Here is a 23008-nt window from a genome sequence, read left to right on the forward strand (position 1 = left end):
TTGCTAGTTGAGAACCATTTGCTTCAGACAGCACTGAAATTGAAAGTGCATCCATACCACAATAGTTAAAACAATGCTTTATTTGCTGGGTTTCACTTTATATCATTCACTCCTGTAAGGCAAAGATTGAAAATATTTTTCTGTAGTGAGTAAATAATAATACTGTTCTCCAATGGCACATTCTCCAATTATTATTCTCCAATGGCACACATTTATAGAGTAAAAGGGGAAAAAATGAATATTTTTTTGAAAATATTGATATTTTCTCTTTTTCCTGACACAGCATGTTTTTACCCACAAATCATTGACCTTATCAACTTTTATATCAGTTTCAACTGTGAGAATATAAACATGTGAAATATTTTACCAGAAAGGTATATGTTTGCTGTTCCTCCCTGTCCACAGGCTGAAGTAGGGTTAGGTAGCGGGTGATGCCGGTGGGTGTAACAGTGAAGACCGAGGTGTAGTCATTCAGGAAAAGGTGGAGCTCTGGATCTTTTGTCTTTGAAAGAAAATATATCATTTACAATGGTGATCACACAATGGACTTTTAGTTCATTGGCCTGAAAATTAAGTTTTGAAATTTATTACAAATACATGTCATTATATTAAAGAGTCCTAATAGGAAAGGAGATATTTGAGTAGCATTTACTCACAAGCAACCAAAACCACCCAAGAACATGGGCTACAGAGAACTGAAGTGTTAGCACAATTAATGTAAAACAGAAAAGACTACAGTGAGAAAGAGCAGGAAACAAGCTAATTGAATGTACTTCTGCTGGTCACTTGATGTAAAACTTTCTGTGCTGTATTGGATCCAAGATACAAGAAATAATGGGAAGAAAGGAAAATTGGAGCCTAGAATTTCAGCTGTAAAATTTTATAGTCACTTCATTTATAGCAATAAACTGAACATATGCATGCTACTGTGTTACTCTCACTTTCAATGTAAAACAGGAATAAAATTGGTGATGCATTATTCATTTCCCATAAATATTAGGCTTGCATTTTCTGTCTCATTTTAACACTGTAAAGCTCTTCAAAGGAAAACACAATATTTTAATTAAAATATTTCAGATGATTTGCTAGAAAATATATGTAAACTTAACACTTGTGCCTGTCAAAGAGCCTAGAGAAAATGATACTATAGAGAATTTTTTTTTTTTAAATTCAGAACTAAGATAATTAGCATAGCATGGAAAACCCTTCACAGTTTTGCTCATCTCCCTTCAATGGTAAGACACCATTCACTGCTGTTTGGGAAAGGGATGGACACGATGTAATGTCCTTGGGTTACTGCTTGCACAGTGAACAAGGAAGGAGCTGGAGGAAATAAAAGGGGATCCAGGGAATCTGGTGCCCTGTAGGCTTATAAAACTGGGCGATACGGGAGACAAATATGTTTATGTGTGCTTCCTCTAAAATATTATCATAGTATGGTGTTTAATGTGTTTAAGAAAGGTTCCCTAGGCCTTTTGCTAAGTATTGATCACGGAGTGCAGAGCAGGGGGATTGTCACATGTGTTAATTTGGGAAAGAAATAAGACCTTGCATTTTAAATTTTCTGTGTAGAAAGAGAAAATAACTATTTATATAAAAGTGGGCATACTTTAAACCACAAGTTTCATCAGTAGATTCTCCGCCTCATGTGGTTATTTGTATATATTTCAAATTTCTTCAAAATGGATGCTCTTCATTTGAACCTGCAACACAGTATGCGTTGAGGTTTGTGTGCACTTCTGTGCCCATGTTTTGGGGGTCAGGTTGGTGTACTCTTTTCATCTCAGAACAATAAAGGAGGAGTGTTATTGAGATTGACTTTTTTGTCTATTGATTTTTAGATAATCGAATCCATTAACCCATAAAGAGTCAGGAGTCTATGCTCTATCTCTTCAAAGGGGCATTGACATGCCTAGAGTGTGGGTTAAGTTGATTGAGGAACTATGTTAATTAAAAAAAGAAATGATTTATGAAAGATTATATCTTGACCAACATCCTTGAAAACTCTTTTCTTAAATAACAGTATCAATTTTGATGAAATTCAGTTATTAACCTAAAGATGATAAAAATTAGTGAGCTTACAGTTTCACAAATAAGTGAATGTTTAGTTTATTCTTATAATTCCAGTACTTTAAAATTCACATTATCTTTCTGTTCTCTGAGTGTGTTGCTGATATTGCTACCTAACACATTTTATTCATGACTCCAGGCTCCTGTGATGTAAGTTCATGAGCTTTGACATATATATGTTTAATAACAATGCAATTCTTCCTTCTGGTTCATATTTTCCATTATTCACTTCTCTTTTTGTGCTTTCATTTTCCTTCAATTTATTCTCTTCCATCAACTGTAGATTTGTGAGGTACACTCCTTAATACATTCACATGTCAGCACTGTGACAACATAAGACTTCCATGAATATTAACTTGTCACCCTGCATGTGCTTATGTGACTGTAGTAAAACAATTAATTCCAGATGACACCATTTACTTTGACCAATTTTGGGAGGCTACAATGATTTTCCACATCTGATGCTGCTAACTGGAAATCAGCATACACAGTTCTCCAACTACAGTAACACCAGAGAGGTTCTTATCATCTCAGAGCAACTGGGGCTGAGCCTCTCCGAAAAAACTGACTGTAGATGGAGGCAGTATATCCTAGAGCTGACCTTTACTGCCTCACATGGACCTGTCATGTCACAGGACACACTTCAGCTCATTCTGCTCTGTTCTGCAGTTAGTCTGTTACTACAACAGAGCATTCCTTGATATTTATATATAATTTTTTACAACAGGAACCTTTTAAATCTCTATAACATATATGCAAATGTTATCGCTAAACTACTTAGTGATCCTTCAAAAATACACATTTATGACAGAGTTGGAAATACTGAGCAAATTGTCACTTAAGTGTTAATATTTTAGATTGATTTTAAGGTTAATGCTGAATTATAAAATACATTAAGTTTTTGATGACTTAAGTAGAAATGTCATGATCAGCATCAAATTCCAGTGTATGTGTTTCAACATAAACAGCACTAATGCTTTAAGAATTTTATAATTAAAAGTTTCATCTTTCTTGACCAGAAACATTTTAAATATGCCAAAATTTTGGCAAAAAACAATATGTATGTTAAATATTCCTTTTCTCATAAGGTATAGATCTTCCTTTGACCAACTGTATCATAATATCACAGTTTTGGGTTTTTTTTAAGGATAATTGAATTTTCATAGAGTTACAGAGTTAAGTTCAGAAAACATTGCATTGCCTTGGACCATATAAATGTCCAGATAACTGGTCTTCACTGAATAAGATATGAATGGACATATATTTCCACATAGCCAGGGGATTTTATGAATACACACAGGATACTCTGATCTCATTTTCCACAAGGCCAGGAGAGTTCATGTAGCAGTATGTCTATGTGACTCTAAAATGAACTTTGGTTTGTTAAATATAGAATTTATTAATGGATAATATTTCCTTCTGTCACATAAGATACAATTTATTTTACCCTAAAACACCATGCAATATACACAAAATATATGATTTATTAGTATATTGCTTTGGAAATTGTTTGAGGTAGGGTAAAATAAACTCCAATCCACTCACAAAAATAGGAAAAAAATCAATATAAAAATAAATGTATATACAAAAAGATAAATAAACATTTGAATATAAAATAAAATATCAAATAAAACTTCATTTATAGATCTGCGTTCACATGGCTGTGTATAAGATTTGGGAACAGACATTTTAATGAGTTAAAATATTACCACATGCATGCAAGATGATATGCATGCTTGCATATGTGCACATAAAACATGCCTATATATGTGCCCAGATACATGTATGCATATTCATGTGCATATATACACATGACAAAGAATGACAGGAAATTTTAGAAATCTAATCTAACTTGTCAGTTTTAATTAATTAGTAATCGAGTACTAAAGTACTTAGATCAATACTCCTTCATCTCAAATTTAGAACCTTTTAGAAAGAAATTGCATGATGAATTCCCAATGTCCATGACAGACTTAGAAACCACCAATATTTAAATAACATTTAATCTACTATTTATTGACTAAATTATCACTTATATTAGTAAGTGATAATAAAGTTTTATTTAGAAAGAAAAAGAACTAGAAATGACCCACAGCAACTGGCAATCACAAAACCAACAACCTGGTACCTACAGGAACTCCACCAGGTGGCACCTATATGTAAATTAGACACAAAATAAACATGGTAAGCATAAAGGTCATGCCTACCCAATGCACATAAATACACAATAGTAGAGAAAATAAATGAAGTTTGCTTAAGCTAACAACGTTGTTCATGAGATATATAATCATTTTTCTTTGCACTTTGATATATATATATATGATAGAATTACATTTTTATAAGTATCTATTTATCAGTACATAATACCTTGAAAAATACATTGATTAAACATCTTAAAACATCAACACTTACATTGAATTGTTAGTGAATCTCTATCATTAAACAAGCTACTGAATAATCGCTGATTGTCACCTCAGGGGCTCTTACAGAGAAGTTCAGTGCTCAGCTTTTCCTGGCTCTGCCTCTGGAAGCATTGTGGCCTCAGTTCTGTTGTAGACCTTGTGCATTTCTTGATGTTCTTCCAGGAAGGGCTATTTCAAAACTATACTGGCTGTACTACTAAATGATGTAAGTAAGCATTTCATGTGTGTGTGCATGTTGATCTATGAAAAATAAAGATTGATAGAAGGGTGTTCTCTTTAGTAATTTTTCAGTCTTACAAAGGATGTTCAGGGTGCTTTTTAACTCCACATCCATACTATATGAATGGCACTATAATCCAGAAAGTTTGGCTCTTATTTCCTAAAATCTTGTCTTACTTTTTCCTGGTAGAAGGAAAAAGCCATCTGTAGGATGTAGATGGAATGGGTCCAGTTGGCATGTGCCCTTAGCCTTGACTATTCCTGAAGCTGTCCAAAGGAATCTACTCCTGCAGTGAGTTCTGGCTCCCCTTGCTTGGGGAGGTCAATCTCTTTTGATATCAGTAACATCTTCTTGAGGTTTCTCATTTCTATAAGATTATTAGACCTTTTGCCCTGTGCTGGCTATCTCAATTCTGGCTCCTCTCAGAGCAAGTTGGTCTTACCAGGTAGTAAATAGTTTCACAGTAAGTTGCAATAATCTTGTTATTTATTTTTGTAATGTAGATATTCTAAAACTCCTAGAAACAAACTAATTTCTTGTTAAAAATACCAAAAAGATTGTTTGAAAAAAAAACAACAAACAAACACAGATGATTCAGTCAAATATCCATTTTCAAACGCATAAATGTCTATTTTGTGTTCCAGTGAATGTAGACTTTAAAAATAATGGATGAGTTGTGAGTAAATAGCTCATGTCAATATGGTAAAGAGTTCTCCAAGAATTAGAGGGGACTAACCATTGAAAGGGATATGTAGTGAGTCCCTGAACTGACTAACTCAATATCACTGGATGTCCTCATTCCTTCAATCATGTCTGAGTTTATCAGTACGTTGGAGAGTTATAAAAACCTATCAAGGGATGGGAAGTGGTGTGAAAAATAAACAAGTTATCAGGGCATGAGATATATCATAAAGAGATTTCAGTTTAGTGAAGTGGAAAGACTGATATTTCAGAATTGAAAGTGTGTTAGAGAAATACTCCAAAAAGGGACACTCGTCTCAGCTTGGACTATGAAAGAAAAAGATTCTTGAATGAGGAAACCCCCAGAGATGAATTACAAACAACAACAAAAAAATGTTAGCTAGCCAAAACAGTTTATATAAAATAGGATGAAACCCCTTAAGTCATACAAAATACAGCAAAATCATTTAGCTAAGACATAGCTTGGCAAATGTGAAATGTGCCCGTGATTGTATAGGGCCAGCAGGAAGTTTCAGAAATTGAAGATGGGAAAGTTTTCAGGTAACAAGAAGTGCCATTTGCATGAGACTGGGTATTCCTCTACAGAGCAACACATGTCTCAAAATATCTTAACTACAAAGAAATCTAGCATGTATTCTAACCTAAAGGTTTAATTAAAAAATAATATCAAAGTCCTTTGAAGTGTCATACAGTCATTTCTTGAGTTTTTGAAAAGTCACTCAATGTCCCTTTCTGAAATAAGAGGATTTTTGAGATGGGACATTCACTGTGCTTTCAAGCAGAGACAACAAAATTGACAGGACTGTGGTTAAATATGTGATTCGAGATTAAGAGTAGAAGAAATGAAGAAGGACCAGAAAGTTAGACGAGAATCAGAAGGACAAGCATAAAGATAAAGAGAACATTGAGAAGGAAGAGATGTATGGGGAAGGGAACACAGGAGTTGCCAGTCTCAGCCGACCGGAGGAACTTTGTGTCTTCTTGTGACTGCAGTGATGAAAAATTTAAGGACATTCTAGAACAGTGCTGTCCATTTAGCCAAATGTGATATCTATATTTGTCAATCAAAATTTTTAAAAATTCAAGTCATGTGTTGTGGTACGGGCCTGTCATCCCAGGGCTTGTGAGGTGGAAGCAGAAAGATGAAGAGTTCAAAGTGGATTTCAGGGGATCAGGACAGCTCTGGGACCTCATGCCTCCTCAGGACTCTGGTATGCTCCACGTTTCCACTGGCAGCTTGCTTTCATTGTTAGTGTTGTATTAGCTGATTGGCTACAAAGATGTCACATTCACTACTGCTATAGAAAATGATGTCAAGCTTCCTTGCTCTGCCTCTCCTTCTCTAAGTTCCTAAAGGATGCTGAGTTGATTCTCATGAATTTTCTGTCCAGTCTTCATATACAATCTCTGTGGCTAATGGGATAAATTACTCTCATTTTGCCTAACTAGACTGTTTTCCCCTCATACCAACAAGGTCTATACTACAAGACCAGAAGTCAGCCAGATGGGACCTGAAGGAATAGAAGCTTCATCAGCTACCAGCTGGAAGTATGCATGGGCCAATGGCCCCCAAGATATCTTCTTTAATAACCTGCCATCACAGTGGAAGGGAATCCCAAGATGCTAGTCTGGGCTGCTTTTGGAATTTTTTTTTAAATGATTGATTCACATTTTTTTGGTTTCTACTTTTTTTGTTTTATTTATTTATTTACTTATTTATTTGTGTGTATGCATGTGTGATACATGTGTGTGCACATATGGTATATGTATGTGGTGTGCAAATACACCTGCTTCTGTGTATGTATGGAATGCATGAACACTTGCCGGTGTATGGGTGTGCATCCAGGCATGGAGGCCAGAGGGGAAAATCTGGTATTTCCTCCACACCTTATTGTTAGCGGTATTTCACTGGTCTGGAGATCACTTACTGGCTACTTTCTTTATGTGAGTGCTCAGAAGCTGAACTGAGGTCTTCCCACATGCCAGGAAGCGTCTCCCTCCTTAGTCCTCCTCTCATGATTTTATGTTCACTTTATAATGCCATTATTTTCCCTATCTCAAGCTATATCAAACAGCTTTCAATTTATATTAACACAAGATCACCTTGGTGATTTAGCAAGCACCAAGTGAACAATTCATTGGCTTTCATATGCAGAACAGCTACATCGAAGAAGAGCAATTAAACGAAACACACATTTAAAAATACCTCTGATAAGGAATTAAACTGTAGCACTAAGATTCACTATACGAATTTTGTTTAGTCTTTGCTTTGTGGTTTGTGCAGCTGTTATTTTGTACTACTTCCTATAAACATATATAGAAGAAGAGGATATCAACAAACAATAGCAAAGATGTTCATGGAACTTACGTCTTCTATGTCTTTGTCCAGAGCTACAATTCTCAGAGGAGTGGTTAAGTTTAGGCTCTCAGAAATGGTGGCTCCCACTGGGGCAGATTCCAGGATGTACCCTTGATAGCTGGGCATTGTGAAATATGGGCTCTGATTGTTTTCATCCAGTATTTCGATGTGTAGACTAGCAAAGGCAGGAAGTGGGTGGCCATTGTCCTGCTCAGCCTGTAAATTAAAGGAAAGATGGCTGTGATATCCTCTGGAGTGACTCTTTCATGCCATAGGCATAGACATTCTTTACCATAGGATTCTTGCAGCAAGGCAAACTGCTCTAACAAGTGTTAGAAAACATAAATGAGAAATGGAAGTAGAGAGCCTTTATTGCTTAATTGCCTTTTTCTCAAACCCAGTATTCATTTCAGAAAAATGACTATAATAAACTATTGCAATACTGTATACAGTAAAGAGATAAGTGTCTTAATATACAATTAGAAATACAGAAGGTGAATTAGAATTGAATTGTCGATAACTCAAAGATACAGAAAAAAGAGATTTATCAGTCAAATAAAAACCTTCTCTTCTTTTGTCTTCTCAGTATATTCTTATTCCACACCGGAGATTAACTGCCTGGTGTCCCATGAATGTGTGTATGCCCAAAGTGATATATTAAATTCCTAACCTAAAAGGGAGTAAGAGGTGTGGCTTTGGGGATGAATACCTTGACAAATGTTCAGCCTCTATCAGTGAAATTATTGTCCTGAATAGAGAGGCCCCATGTGGCCCTGAGGAGGCTGGCCTGCCATCTCAGAACTGTTTGATAGATTCTCGAGTGTGGTACTGTATTCTCCCAAATATTGTGCATGCTAACAAACTTATCTGGGGTCAGAGACAGAGCAGCCACAATATTAAACATAAAGGATAGGCAGCGGTAGAACACGCCTTTAATCGTAGCATTCCAGAGGCAGAAATCCATGTGTTCAAGGATAGAGACAAGCATGGTGACTCATCACACCTTTAATCCCAGAAAGCAAACCTTTAATCCCAGGGAGTAGTGGTAGAAAGCAAAAAGGTATATGTAGGGAGCCGCTATTCAAAGATGGCGCTGGCTTCCTGGTAGCCTAGCTGTAAACAACTCCATATTTGGCTATGATGCACGAGTATGGTAATTGGCCTTATGTCCTCAGCCTATCCCGTGGCTCCCCGTGCTTGCATTCTGGCGGGACCCAATCACAGTATGGCACGTTTGCCTGATTCCCTATATAAGCAGTTGCAGTTTAGTCCTTGGGGCCCCTCACCTCCCGCTCTCCCTTAACCAAGAGGCGCTCCAATAAAGTGTGTTCTGAGAAGGATCCTCGCATGGTGGTCGTTCTTCCTCGCTGGCCGAGGAGCGCGCCGCAGGTATATAAGGCATGAGGACAAGAAACTAGAAGCATTTGGCTGGTTAAGAATTTTGGCTGGTTAAGCTTCTAGCAGCAGTTAAGCTCAGAGCCATTGAGGATGAGGACACAGAATCTTCCAGTCTGAGAAAACAAGACCAGCTGAGAAGTTTGCCAGGTGAGGTTAGCTGTGGCTTGTTCTATCTGATCTACCAGCATTGACCCCAATACCTGGCCCAGGTTTGATTTTATTAATAAGAACTTTTAAGATTCATGTTACACTCGAGGATAAGAGTTCTAGGACAGCCTGGGCTATACAGGAAGAACCATCTCCCCAAACAAACAACAAACAAACAAACATGCAAAGACCCTAGAAGAACCCTGGGCTTCTGCCACCATATGAGAGCACAGCACGGAGGTGCCAAATAGGAGAGGATGTACCCTTGGCAAAACGAGCCTGCTAGGGCCTTGTCCTCAGACTTCAAAGGCCAGAACTATAAGAGATTCATGTGGTTGGCATGAATCTGGCACTGTGCATTTTGTCATGGCACAGTCCCCAGTAACTGTCTTCCCTAAATTAATAGGTTGAAGCTGCATTTGTTACTCAGAAAAGGACCTGAAAAATCACAGCTACAAGTGAAAGAAAATTCCACCATAATTTTTAGTAGTTAAATAATTCCTAAGGTTATTTATTGGAAATACATTACTCAAGTATACTTGGATAAAACCGTACTAATATATGTGCTTATTTTTCCATTTGTTTTTTTTTTTTGGGGGGGGGGCTATTTCTCCTCCAGTACTAAAGGACATGGAATGGTAAGAGAAGAAAGAAATACCCACTGAGCCCCCAAGACCAGCAGAATCCATCTTGGCAATCAATGGAGTCACATGTGGCAATCACATTGCCCTCATATCCCAAACCTAGGCTTCTAACATAAACTTTTCTTATTTAACATTTCCATCGAATAAGAAGATGAATAATAAGCCCCACTGGGGTTAAGTAGAATTGATGACTTTGTTTCGAGAAAATCCCCAGGATCTGTTACTACATGGGACTATCATTCACATTTAAGATGTTATGAATGTCACAATTACTAATTTTAAAGTATGACAACTAGTAAATGGACAGCCAAATGTTATACACTGCACTGAGAAACTTCCTTATGTATTTTAACTTATTATATTGCCCCTACTTTAAGGTTAGTTTCTCTTTTATACAGTTATTTTGTGTCTTTACATTGTCACTCAGCAGTAGAATGCCAAAGTAGTCCTTTGAGCTCCACTCCTCAATGAGGGTGACCCCAGAATCAACCCATGGCTTTTTCACACAGATGTGGGTGGTGCTTACATCATCAGTTCAGAGCTCACTGTACTTTCAGGAAATGGGATTAATTGTACTGAGCCATGGAAGTTCTAGGAGCTCATGTGATGCACATCAGGAGATATGCACTTAGAGAGATAGCCAAAAAGAAATGGAGATGCAGTGTACAACCAGCATATAGTCCATCATGATAGAAGCCAATGGTTCAACCATGGGGCTCCCATCCAGCATCATGGACTGCTAAAGGCAGAGATGTTATGTCAGGCCTGTGGGCATGGAGCAGTTCATACACACGGGCCATTTTTTTTTTTTTAAGATTTACTTATTTATTATGTATACAGCATGTATGACCAGAAGAGGGCACCAGACCTTATTACAGATGGTTGTGAGCCACCATGTGGTTGCTGGGAATTGAACTCAGGACCTCTGGAAGAGCAGTCAGTGCTCTTAACCTCTGAGCCATCTCTCCAGCCCCACACGGGCCATTCTTAACAGGATTTTTTTTTCTCTCTGTTTTACTCTTCTTGTTCTAATAGTTACTAAGTGTTGTCCAGAGATACCAACAATGGTGTGATAACTTGCAAGTTGTATAATTTATTTCCCTCATCAGACAAACACATACATATTTTTAATGTGGGGGAAAATGAGGGAAACTGCACAACTGTATAATAATGCAAGAGGCTTGTATTCCATATTCAGATTGTGTCATTAGCTTTTACTACCAGCTGTGAAGCTGGGAAAACATGTATTATTTCCTTCATGAAAACAAAGTGATTCAGTGGGAAGAAAACTAAAACTCAAATTAGATTCTTCAGAGCAACTTAATTCCCACTGTACCCATAGCTTTGAAAAGCATCGCATGAAATTTTTTACTGGTTGTTATACAGATATTGATTTGTTGTAATAATGACTAATGCTTTTGGATTGCTCTTACACCTGTAGTTCTATCGGAAGCACGGCAGACCCATGTCTAGTGATCTGTGTCCAAGCCCACATTTTTATTCTTATGCCATTTGCCTCTCTAGATATCAAACCGTAAGCTTCTACATTGGGAAAAATGCAGAGAATGTTAGTCCCTGTTCAATGCTATGCGCTATTTAAGGCAGGTTGGGCTGAGATGTCTCCAGATGTGTGAGAAACTGTACAAGGAAATTTACTGCAAGTTCCCTAAACTTACAGAAGAATAACAATAGGAAAATGGATGGAAGAAACTGGCAAAGGAAATCATAGGAAGATACACACTTCCTCTTCAGTTAGAGTTAAAATGTAGCATTGAAAAGCAACAGTTATTACACTTTGTTCTTTAGCAGGCCAAGGGTTCTTAGGACTCTGATTTATCCTATTAGGCAGCAATCAGAAGGGGTGAGAGGTTTTTTAAGAAAGAAAGACAGATAAAAATGGTAGCATTTACAGCCATTTACTCTTGTAAAGTAATGTTACTAACATTGACAAGTGCGTGGTTAGAAGTAGAAAAGCGTATCTGAATGGCAGATTTGAGGGCTGGTGAGATGTCTCAGTGAATACAGTGCTTGCTATGTATGAGGAACACTGCTGATTCCCAGCACCCACATGAAAAGACAGACACAGTGGAGTATGTATGCCTCTAACCTCAGCACGGGGAAAGGAGAAACAGGAGGGTAACCAGTACTCACTGCCCTGCTAGCATTGCCAAATCAGGAAGGTCCAGGTTCAGTGAGAGACTCCTGCTGTGGGATGTTCTGTATGGCAAATGTGTTGCACTGATTGGTTAGTAAATAAAACACTGATTGGCCAGTAGTCAGGCAGGAGGAAGTATAGGTAGGACAAGGAGGAGAAGAATTCTGGAAAGTGGAAGGCTGAGTCAGAGTCACTGCCAGCTGCCACCATGACAAGCAGCATGTGAAGACACCAGTAAGCTACGAGCCATGTGGCAAGGTGTAGATTTATGGAAATGGATTCATTTAAGCTATAAGAACAGTTAGCAAGAAGCCTGCCATGGCCATACAGTTTGTAAGCAATATAAGTCTCTGTGTTTATTTGATTGGGTCTGAGAGGCTGTGGGACTGGTGGGTGACAAAGATTTGTCCTGACTGTGGGCAAGGCAGGAAAACTCTAGCTACAGACTCTGGCTCAAAATGCGTCATGAGGATTGAGGAAGACACCAAATATTAATCTTTGTCCTCAACATGTATGCACACATAGTCATGATCACGCACATACATGCAGGTACAAACACAAATGGACATCAACACACACACACACACACACACACACACACACACACACACACACACAATTAAAGGCCCATGTTTGCTTGTAAAAATTATCAGTATAAGTTTCAGTTTTAGAGAAAAGAGTGAAGTAAAACTAATGCCCATGTTTAAAGCTCAAACTATTTAGATATTCCAAGGACAGAAAGCTGAAAGTATTTCAATGCTATTTTTAAAATAAGGAAACAGTTATAAGTTCTGAGTGCCTTGCATCTAAGTACTAGGAATACAGATTGTATATAATAGTATATATTATATATTCTGTATTCCTAGCATGCACACATACATACACACACACACACACACACACACACACACACACACACACACACACACACACCACTGTCTTTTTGAGACAGCATCTTACTTTTGGCCCAGGCTGGCTGTAAACTCTGAGGAATGGTCCTGCCTCAGCCTGTAAAGGGCTGGAGTTACAGGCATGTGGTGGCACAATGGTTTTTAAACTCTTTCCATGCTGGTTAGTGGTGAGTAATTTAACACATAGATATGATAAACTTTAAAAAGCATAATAAAAAAAAATTAACCGGGCGGTGGTGGCGCACGCCTTTAATCCCAGCACTCGGGAGGCAGAGCCAGGTGGATCTCTGTGAGTTCGAGGCCAGCCTGGGCTACCAAGTAAGTTCCAGGAAAGGCGCAAAGCTACACAGAGAAACCCTGTCTCGAAAAACCAAAAAAAAAAAAAAAAAAAAAAAAATTTAAAAATGTTCCACAAAAAGAGAATAGATTCCTTTCCTATGGTACCAGGGAGAACGTATTTCTTTTCTTTTTTCCTTTTATATTTACTTATTTAGTGTGTGTGCACAAAAAAATTTCTTATAACAACTTTTCTTATTCCCTTCCCAATTAAATGACTTACTAACTAGAAAAGGACTTTATTTATAGTACCAACCAAAAGTTGGCAAAGTGATAACTCTTAACAATATGACTTTTATACATTTCTAAGCTAGTGTTTATTTTTTTCTTATTTGAAAACATATTTTTATATAATATAGCCTGATTAGGGTTTTCCCTCCCTCCATGTCTCCCAGTTTCTCTCTACACCTTTGACATATGGGTTCACCTCCCTTTCTGTCTCTCATTAGAAAATAAACAGGCTTCTAAGGAATACTAATAAAATATAATATAATATTATAAGGTAAAAAACATATCAGAATAGGATAAAACAAGCAAACAGAAGGAAAAGAACCCAAGGAAAGACAAGAACCAGGTGAGATGCAGTGAACCATTTGCTCACATATTCAGGAATCCTATAAAAGCAGAAAACCGGAAGTCATAATGCATATACAAAGGACATATTGGGTTAAAAAGAGAAGGAAAGAGAAAAAGTTAAAAAGATAAAACAAAGCAAACAGGAAGAAGGAAAGAAGGAAGATAAATAAATAAATAAATGAAGGAAGGAAAAAAGAAAGAGAGAGAGAGAGAGAGAGAGAGAGAGAGAGAGAGAGAGAGAGAGAGAGAAAACCTTGACACGACATTATGTGACAAAGAACCTCCAAAGATGCCACTGGGTTTGTTTTCTGTTGGCCATCTACTGCTGGATATGCAGCCTACCCTTCAAAGTAGTTTGTTTTCAGCAAGAGACAGGGCCATTCATCCCAGGACCAGTGAAGGGCAGATCTAGCTCAGTGCAGCCCTCGAATTTCCACACACGTGGTTCCTATGACCTCCTATGCTAACAATGGCCATGGACATCATCACAGACCCCAGATGCAGCAGGACCATAGACCCAGACATGGCTCCTAGCAGCAGCTCAGGTCCAGACATCACCATGGCCCCAATAGCAGCACAGGCATGGCCCTGGTGGCAGCATGGCCCTCTACCACCAATGAGATCCCAGGTGTCTGACCAGACCCTGGGCATCTGCAGAGCCCTCAGTGGCAATGGGAGCCATGACGCTGCAGGGCCACGGACTCGGACATGGCCCTCCACAGCAGCGCTGGACTATGTCTCCATGGCCCCAGGTGGCAGCACAGGTCACCCAGATCAGTATGGCCCCCACAGCAGCATGGCCCTCAGACAGCAAGGTGATCTCAGGTGGCAGACCAGATTGCAATCAGTCCATGGCTCCCAGTGGTAACAGGAACCATGGACGTCTGCTCAGACCCTGGCCCTATCAACATCATGATTCTGTGTGAGAGCACAGGCCACTCTAAACAGCATGGCCTTGGCAGTGGCATGACCCTCAGACACCCACCTGGCCACAGGTTACAGCCCAGACCTCTGGCATCCCTGTGGTCTCTGCACCCCATCTGAGCAGCACAGTAAAGCTGAACCTGCTGTTTGGATCTAGGTGAGCCAGCCCTGAGGGCATGAGAGCAGGAGAGCTGGCACCCCCACCTCCATCCTCATATACCCCTTGCATCAGTCAGGAGAGAGGGCCCTGCACCTCACCTGGGTAAAAGAGTAGAGCTGACCCTGGTGGTATGAGTGTGAGTGGGTCAGATCTGGGGTCCTGAGAACAGAAAATCTAGCTCTGACTCTAGCTGCAGGCTGTATTGGGTGAGCAAGTTGAAGCAGTGCTGGAGATCTCACCTGGGTAGTGATGATGAGAGAAAGCAGACTGACCAATCCAGCTACCACCCAGGCCCAGAACCAGGACTATGAGTGAGCCCACCTCAACATCCACCTCATCTATGAACTGTTGAAGCATGTGAAGGAGACTAACCTACAGATCTCAAACTACAGTATCTCCATGACATAGGACAACAGGGTATCCAAAAGGAGCCCCAGAGAGAGCCCAGTATAGGTGGTGTAGCAGAAGCCAGAGGCCTTGAAACAGACTAAGGACTCATAGCAATGAACCCTTACAAGTAAAGATGAATGGACTAAAGGGTAAATTACGTTACTCAACAGGCCACACTACAGCTTCCACAACAAAATTCTTTTCTCTTTTTTTCTTTTTTTATGGTTTGGATTTTCTTTTCTTTTCTTTTCTTTTTTGAGGGGGGTGTTGCATGGGCAGAGGGCAGAAGCTAGGGAACTGGGAAATGATTGAGATCAGGATGCATGATGTGAAATCCACAGAGAATCAATACAATTTGAGAAAAAAAAAAGTCGTTTGTTTTCCCCAGTAAGACTCCTTTGGAGAAAACTTAACCTTCATTTGTGAATGGTTATCAATTGGAGATCACTCCTGGGCTAGCAAATGGGGCTTTGCCTACTTTTCCTTTCAGTTTTAGCACCCTATCTGGTCCAGACCTGGGCAGGCTCTATGCATGCTACTCTAGTCATTTTAAGTTCGTACACGCTTCAGTCAAGCTGTGTTTAAGAGGCCTTGTTTCTTTGGTGTCCTCTGTCCCCTCTTGCTCTTACACCCTTTCATCCTCTTCTTCCACAGGGGTCCCTGAGTCCTGAGAGGTGGGATGTGATACAGCTTACCAACTGTGTACTTCATAATGCTGCTTGGACATCCAACAGATATCTAATGGAACAGATATCAGATGGAAAGTTGACAAAAGGTAAATCTAAGCCCAACGTTAATCAATCAATTAAAGGCAGTCTTTTTATTCTTTGATGGCAGTTTCTTATTGACAGTTTCTGAAGCCGAGAGCCTTGAGGTCATCTTCCTCCCTACTTCCCCTCAAGTCTCATGTCTAAAAATTCAGTGATGATTACCATAAAACACAGAATACAAATGCTTCTATCCATCATGATCCAACTGCTACCTTCTCCTAGGGGCTATTTAAACTTTTCAGGCTAGTTCTTGACTTGACCATTGAACATTCTCATAATGACAACTTGACTTGGTCAACTAACAATACTATCTTTATAATTCCCTAGTTTTTCATTTTTTTTTTCTGGTCCCATGTAGACTATGGAATGAAGAGCTTGCACATGCTAAGCAAACACATTACCACTGAGCTGTTTCCAGTTCCACTTTTTTTCTTTATTAAGAAATTTTCTACTCACTTCTCATGCTATCCACAGACCACCCCCTCCTTCCACACCCAGCCCTCTTTCCCAAGCCACCCCGCATCCCCACATCCCCCAAATTAAGGTCTTCCATAGGGAGTCAGCAGAGCCCAGCTCACTGAGCCTAGGCAGGTCCAACTTTTATTTCTCACTTCAGTGAGTTCCAGGTTACCCCAGGTCCAGCAAGATCTGGATACTATGCTCTGGCTCGCTGCCCCATGTGGTGCCACTGACATCCAAAAATGCTGTTAGGTTAGAACCTTCTAGATCTTTCCTCTTCTGAAATCCTCTCCTCATAGACATTACATGGATCAAATGTTTTTGACCCATGGCCTATTTGACCACCTTGTTAATTAACATGATATTCTACTAGATTTCCTTCCTTTACCTTTTTATAGCACTTTGAAACTCCTAAAATATTACTAAAATATTTACCATCTTGCCATTTACTATAAAAAAATCTTACCATAGAATATAATTTACAAAGCCTGGTATGCTGATAAATGGATGTAATTTTACCACTTTGGAAGTGGAGGTGTGACAATGAGGAGTTCAATCCTCGGTTACTTAGCAAGAGTTTAAGGATAGCCTGGGCCACTTGACAACCTGTCTCAAAAGAACAACCACTACTAAAAAATAAAAGTCCTCAAAAATTGAAGGTGTATGGTAATTTTATTATTCTTTTGATGCTAATGGTTCTTTCCCAAGTGCAAGACCACCCCTGCACAGATTGGTGGTCCTGGCTATGAGAGCATTTACTTTAGAAAGGAGGGTATAGGTTACTGCAAAACCAATTATATAACGTGAAAAACTGGGGTAGATAAAACAATACTTATCTTTCAGTCCACATCTAACAAAGCTCACAACTGAGGTGAGTCCTTCAACACTCTTGTGTCACAGAAAATGATAATGTACAAGACATTACTATAACGTGATGATTCTGCATTATGATATGTTCAAAACTTCGAACAGCATCTAGAACTCAGAACTGCTCAATAGTGGTTAGTTTTGTTAAATATACAAACATATGTACATATATACATGCACACACAAACATAGACATACACACATGCACTCATATAGGCTGCACTCAAATTCCTTTCCCTTATAAATGCATAGAAATCCATATTCAGTGACTGGTGTTCTGAGATTTGCCTTCTAATCCCACAAGGCAGATGTGGAGGCACAAACATTTAATCCCAGTACTCAAGAGAAAGAAGCAGGCTATCTCAGTGTGTTCAAGGCCAGTGTGGTCTACATAGTGAGTTCCAGGCCAGGCAAGTTTACAATGAGTCCCTGCTTCACAAGCAAGCAAGCGAACAAAATGTTACCATGACCTGACACATCCACAGTATACTCTTTTAGAAAACACGACTCTGGCATTTCAACCTGTATTATAAAGTCTAACAAGTGGTGAAGGCTAATTCACTGAAAACAGGCCCCAGTTGAGCAGGGTAAGTTAACTCTGCCCACACTTCTTGTACAATTGGTTATCAATCACTTCACTTTGAGAAAAGCATCATTTAAATCTAATTTTAAGTGAAATTCTATATAATTTACCCTTCCTTTTCTTCCCTCTAATGATTAGAGTCTAATCCACCCCATGTACTTCATGGATCTCTCTTGAAATCATGGCTTCTTTTCAATGTGTGTGTGTGTGTGTGTGTGTGTGTGTGTGTGTGTGTGTGTGTGTGTGTGAGAGAGAGAGAGAGAGACAGACAGACAGACAGACAGAGAGACAGAGAGACAGACAGAGAGAGACAGACAGAGAGAGAGAGACAGAGAGAGAGAGAGAGAGAGAGAGAGAGAGAGAGAGAGAGAGAGAGGGATCTACTATATAACCTGTAAATATAAACATATAACCCGCTTAGTCCACTGAGTATAATTTGTGTATATGATTTCAGGGCTGACCACTTGGCATTAGATAACCAGTTACTGGGCTCATCCCTGTAGAAGATAATTTCTCCTGCTCTCAGTATTTCTTAGTTGCCTGTATTTCGCTCTCTAGGAAAAGGGCCCCATGGAATTTCCCCCATCTAGGTTAGCATGTCAGTTGGGTCTTGGTTAGATAGCCATATGGTTTAAAGTACCATTGGTGTACCTTTCCTGTCATTTCTAGGAGACACATTCATATAACAATTGTCCTTGTGCTCTGGCTCTAATATCTTCTGCTAAAAGTTCCCCGGGCCTAAGGTGCAGGAGTTACATTACAGATGTATCCACTGGGGCTGGGATCCCTCCTATCACATGTTCTCTGCTTTGGGGCAGTTCTGGTTTTCTGTAATCTCCCTGTATTGCAAAGAGAAGCTTCTTTGGTGAGGGGGGTGGCTGCATTATCTGTGGGTATAAGATTAAATATTCAGAATGCATTTAGGTGTCATGCTGATTTAGTAAGCGGGGGTAGTAGGTAGTTTTCTAAGATCTGTGAGCTCGCTAGCCTTAGGTAATTGGCTATGTTTCTAGTATCAGGCATGATTTTCTGCCTATTGAGCAGGATTTAAGTCCAATTATAGAACTGTTGTTTACTGCCAAGACATGGGTGCCAATATTACACCCTCAGGGTTATCATGCCATGCTGACTTTTTTTTCCCCTGTGGTTAATAGAGATTAGTGCTGGGTAGGACTATTTGTTTCTTTCTTCCTTTAGAAACCTGTATAACCTCCCTTGTACCAAGAGAACTAGTTCTCCCTCAGGGAGGAGGTGTTCAAGTCAGATCTAGCTCAGGTCTTGTGTTGGAAATACATAGTAACTTCAGCTACAGGGAAACACCTTAGACCTTTGGGAAGCAACCAGTGGTAACAGCAATAGCTTATATATTTTTGAGATGGGGGCCATTGACTCCTCTGACCAACAATTTGAAAGGTGGTTTCTTATGCCTGGTATTAGGGGTTTTTGATATATAGTCTATGACTCTTGTGGAGAGCACTGTCAGCCCAAGTGGTATAACTTCATCAAACTACATATGTATACACATTGACTTATGCGTCTTGTATGCAATTTTAGGTAAATAAATAGTGATTCCTTATGGGGTTTTCTTATCCTTAGTGTTATTTTACCCTCTTCCCTCCTTCTCCTTTTGTATTGTTACCCTTCCTCCTCTGCCTGATTTTAAGTGCCCCCTCCCACTCCATTTTACTTATCTCCCCACATATATTTCTAATATCCTGGTATTCTCTCTTATTTGAGCAATGTCTCATATTTCAATTTGGGCTGAAATTCAGATGTCTCGTAGAGAGAGATGGCTTACAGGAAGGCTATGCTTCCTGGTCAAAGATCATAATAATATTAATAACTAATTAAAATATTATTAAGTATAGCCTATTGCTCCCTGAATATGCATAAATTATTCTGCATTCAAGCCTATAGAACATCATTCAGAAGGTTAAAAATTAACACCACAACCAGTAGTTTAGAAGTAAAGTTACTAGAAATCTTCAGGAGCTCACAAAATATATAATAGATGGCACAAACAAAATACACAGAATTGTATTGTGTACAGTAAAATTGATCTGTCTACAGGGATATAAATCCAAAGAACTCATTTCTCATAGGAATAAACATATTTCCCTTTGACAAAGAGAGATATCTTTACCACATAGAATACAGGAAGCATACCCTCAGAAGGCCTTCTACTCTGACATGATAAAAATCAACAGACTTTCCAGTTAGGGATTATTTTAATATAATGAAGTATATTTTATTTTTGTTTCAAGTTGCTCATATGTTTGTAACTTATTACAATGGAGATAGAAATCTTCAAAGCCCTTGTGCACTTCTCAATAATAAAATCATTTCCTTTTGTTTAGACTTTAAAATACAAACTGATACAAGTATGCTGGCTATTTTCAGCAATTTGAAGAAGACAGATGCAGTCACTCATGGGAAGACCACAGCTTTGAAAAGGATGTTACACAACTTGAGATAGCTCTGCATTTTGCCTTCCCCTGAACACTGCCATGACAGTGGGGTTCTGGGAGGCATTTGTTCCCATTGCCAAAGTAGCCTTGACTTTTAGAAAATACCAGCCAAGTGCCTTTTCTAAACTGGTTGATAAACATCCCACTTTGCATTACATGAATGTTAAGGACCAATAATGTAAAAGTATTGATGCAAGAATGAACTGGTAGGTGGGTAGCAGAGGCTACTATTTCTGTCCTCTGTTCTTGAGAAAAACAAAAGCTTTATTTGGCCCAGAGGTTTTCCAATATTCATGTTAATATTTCTATGAAAAATCCAAGAATCACATAAAAAAAACCCACCTATTTGGGCACAGTAGAGTGGGGGATGGGGAAGTTCATTAGTGGGAAGTGAAGTATGGGGCTTGGGGTGATTCATGGGTGGGAAGTAGGGTGAGGGTGGGGGTTGGCTGTTCATGTGAGGGAAGGGGAATGAGAGCAGGGGTAGTTTAGATGAGAGCTGGAGTGGATGTCTGAGTCATTCATGTGGGAGACTACAGTGGTTCATGTAGTAGAATGGCATGAGTTTGGGGTAGCTTATGTGAAGAAGTGGGGTGAGGGTTGGGGTGGTTCATGCAGGGGAGTGAGGGAAAGGCTTGTCTAGCTCACGTAGGGTATAGAGTAGGGTCTTGGGTGGTTCCTTTGGGCAATGGAGTATGGAATCATGAAGTTCTTGTGGGGAGTGGAGTGGAGTCTGTGGTGGTTCATTTGGGACATGGAATGGGGGCTAAGGAAGTTCCTGTGGGTATGGAGTGGGGGACTGAGGAAGTTCATGTGGGGCCTTGAGTGGGGGGGTAGGTAGGGTGTGGAGTGTGGGGCTGGGTGGTCTAATGTGGATTGGGTGGAGTAGAGGGCTTATACAGCTACTGAAATGCTGCTTTCATCTGAACACCCCAGGGGAGCTGGACTTGTTGTTTTTTCCTCAAAGTGACCTGTACCTACAGAGAGGACATACTAGAATTAAGTGTCCATAAAGGCATTGTATAAATGTCTTCTCTTTCCCCAAGCAGTGGTAGGTCAACTTGTGAGAAAGACAGTGGCTGAGTAAACTCTTGCCTCTGTGTGTATTTTGTCAACATGCATTGCGATGGCCACTGCATTCATCTACCATTTATTTCTGGGCTCATTCTCCCTTCTTGATGAACAGTGGTGTGAGATGCCACACGTCCATTCACTCCTCCTACTTATACACAGAATCAGAAGGAGTCAATTCATTTGTCCTATTAGACATCAACCAGGATGATACAAAAGAACAAAATATTATTGTTAAATATTAAAAAACATTTCATGTGGTAGCATACTAAATAAAAGCTTTCAAAAGAATTGGAACATTTACTACTCTAAGGGGCCAATGGACTTCAGAAAGTATTTTTTTTTAAATAAACCCAAGGAAGGATTGTAACACATTGTGAATGGCACCTCAGGCCTGAAATCTCTATGGGAAATAGAAAAAGGCATTCACTTCATCTTACAGACCTTGACTGGAGCAGGGTGATGGATTTAATTCTTTACTAATTTGATGGTGTGGTAGATAATGACTTGAATGTCTGTGCTTCCCTGAGTCAATGTGTTCCCAGCCTCTAAGGGAAGGTGTCAGGAGGTGGCACCTTGAGAGATATTAGTTTATAAGGGTTGAGTGTTCATAGATGAGATTAGTGTCCTTTAAAAAAAAAAAGCACCTTGGGGACAGGAGAGATGGCTGAGTGGTGAAGAAACCTTCCTGTGCTTTCAGAGGACCCACATTTGGTTCTCAGTATCACAGTGTGAAGCTCTCAACTACATGCAACTCCAACTACAGGGGTCCGAGAGCCTCTCCTGGCATCCATAGGTATCTATACATAGGTGGCATACATACAGATAACCAACTCTTAAAAAAAATGGCCCCAAGTAGCCCTATTATGTCTTTCTCACTGTGTGATGACATAAAATGTTGCAGATCTCTAATGACAAAGCGAGCTCAGCAGAGCTTACCCACGTCACTCTCACGTCAGCCTCTGCAGAGTGAGGGAGAGGGTGCTTGTGACCATTGGTTTGTGAGGGTTTGGGACAGACGGTGGTAATGATAGCAGCTCACTAGAACATACTTTGTGAATGTTCATTGTTCAAGGGGAATATAGAAGAATCAGAGTACTAGCCAGACGTAGCAGCACATACTTCTGATGCCAGCCCTTGGCAGCGAGAAGTAGATGGACCAAGATTTGGTACAAATCTCCCGGCTATGTGGTTCATGTACATCCTAGCTAATAGAATGCTTTTGATAACTAGAAAAAGAAAGAAAGGAAGAAAGGACAAGATTGGGGTGGGGAGAAGGGGAGGGGAAGTGGGAAAGTGGATATCGCTCTATATAAATAAAACACTGATGGCCAGTGACCAGACAGGAAGTATAGGCGGGACAAGGAGAGAGGAG

The 23008-nt window shown here is 39.5% G+C and overlaps 1 protein-coding gene across 9 annotated transcripts in view; it reads right to left on the minus strand.

The window, feature by feature from the left end:
• Pcdh15 (protocadherin related 15) overlaps positions 1 to 23008 on the minus strand; it is a 1398279-nt gene that overhangs the window by 280083 nt on the left and 1095188 nt on the right. For all 9 annotated transcript variants that reach the window (XM_037199986.1, XM_037199987.1, XM_037199980.1 and 6 more), the window contains 2 exons: positions 7784 to 7990; positions 368 to 502 (listed from right to left, as the gene is read on the minus strand). In XM_037199986.1, coding sequence (XP_037055881.1) covers positions 368 to 502; positions 7784 to 7990 — 342 coding nt within the window. The remainder of the gene's footprint in view (positions 1 to 367; positions 503 to 7783; positions 7991 to 23008) is intronic.

Source organism: Peromyscus leucopus, chromosome 16_21, assembly GCF_004664715.2.
Source record: "Peromyscus leucopus breed LL Stock chromosome 16_21, UCI_PerLeu_2.1, whole genome shotgun sequence".
Taxonomy (NCBI): Eukaryota; Metazoa; Chordata; class Mammalia; order Rodentia; family Cricetidae; genus Peromyscus; species Peromyscus leucopus.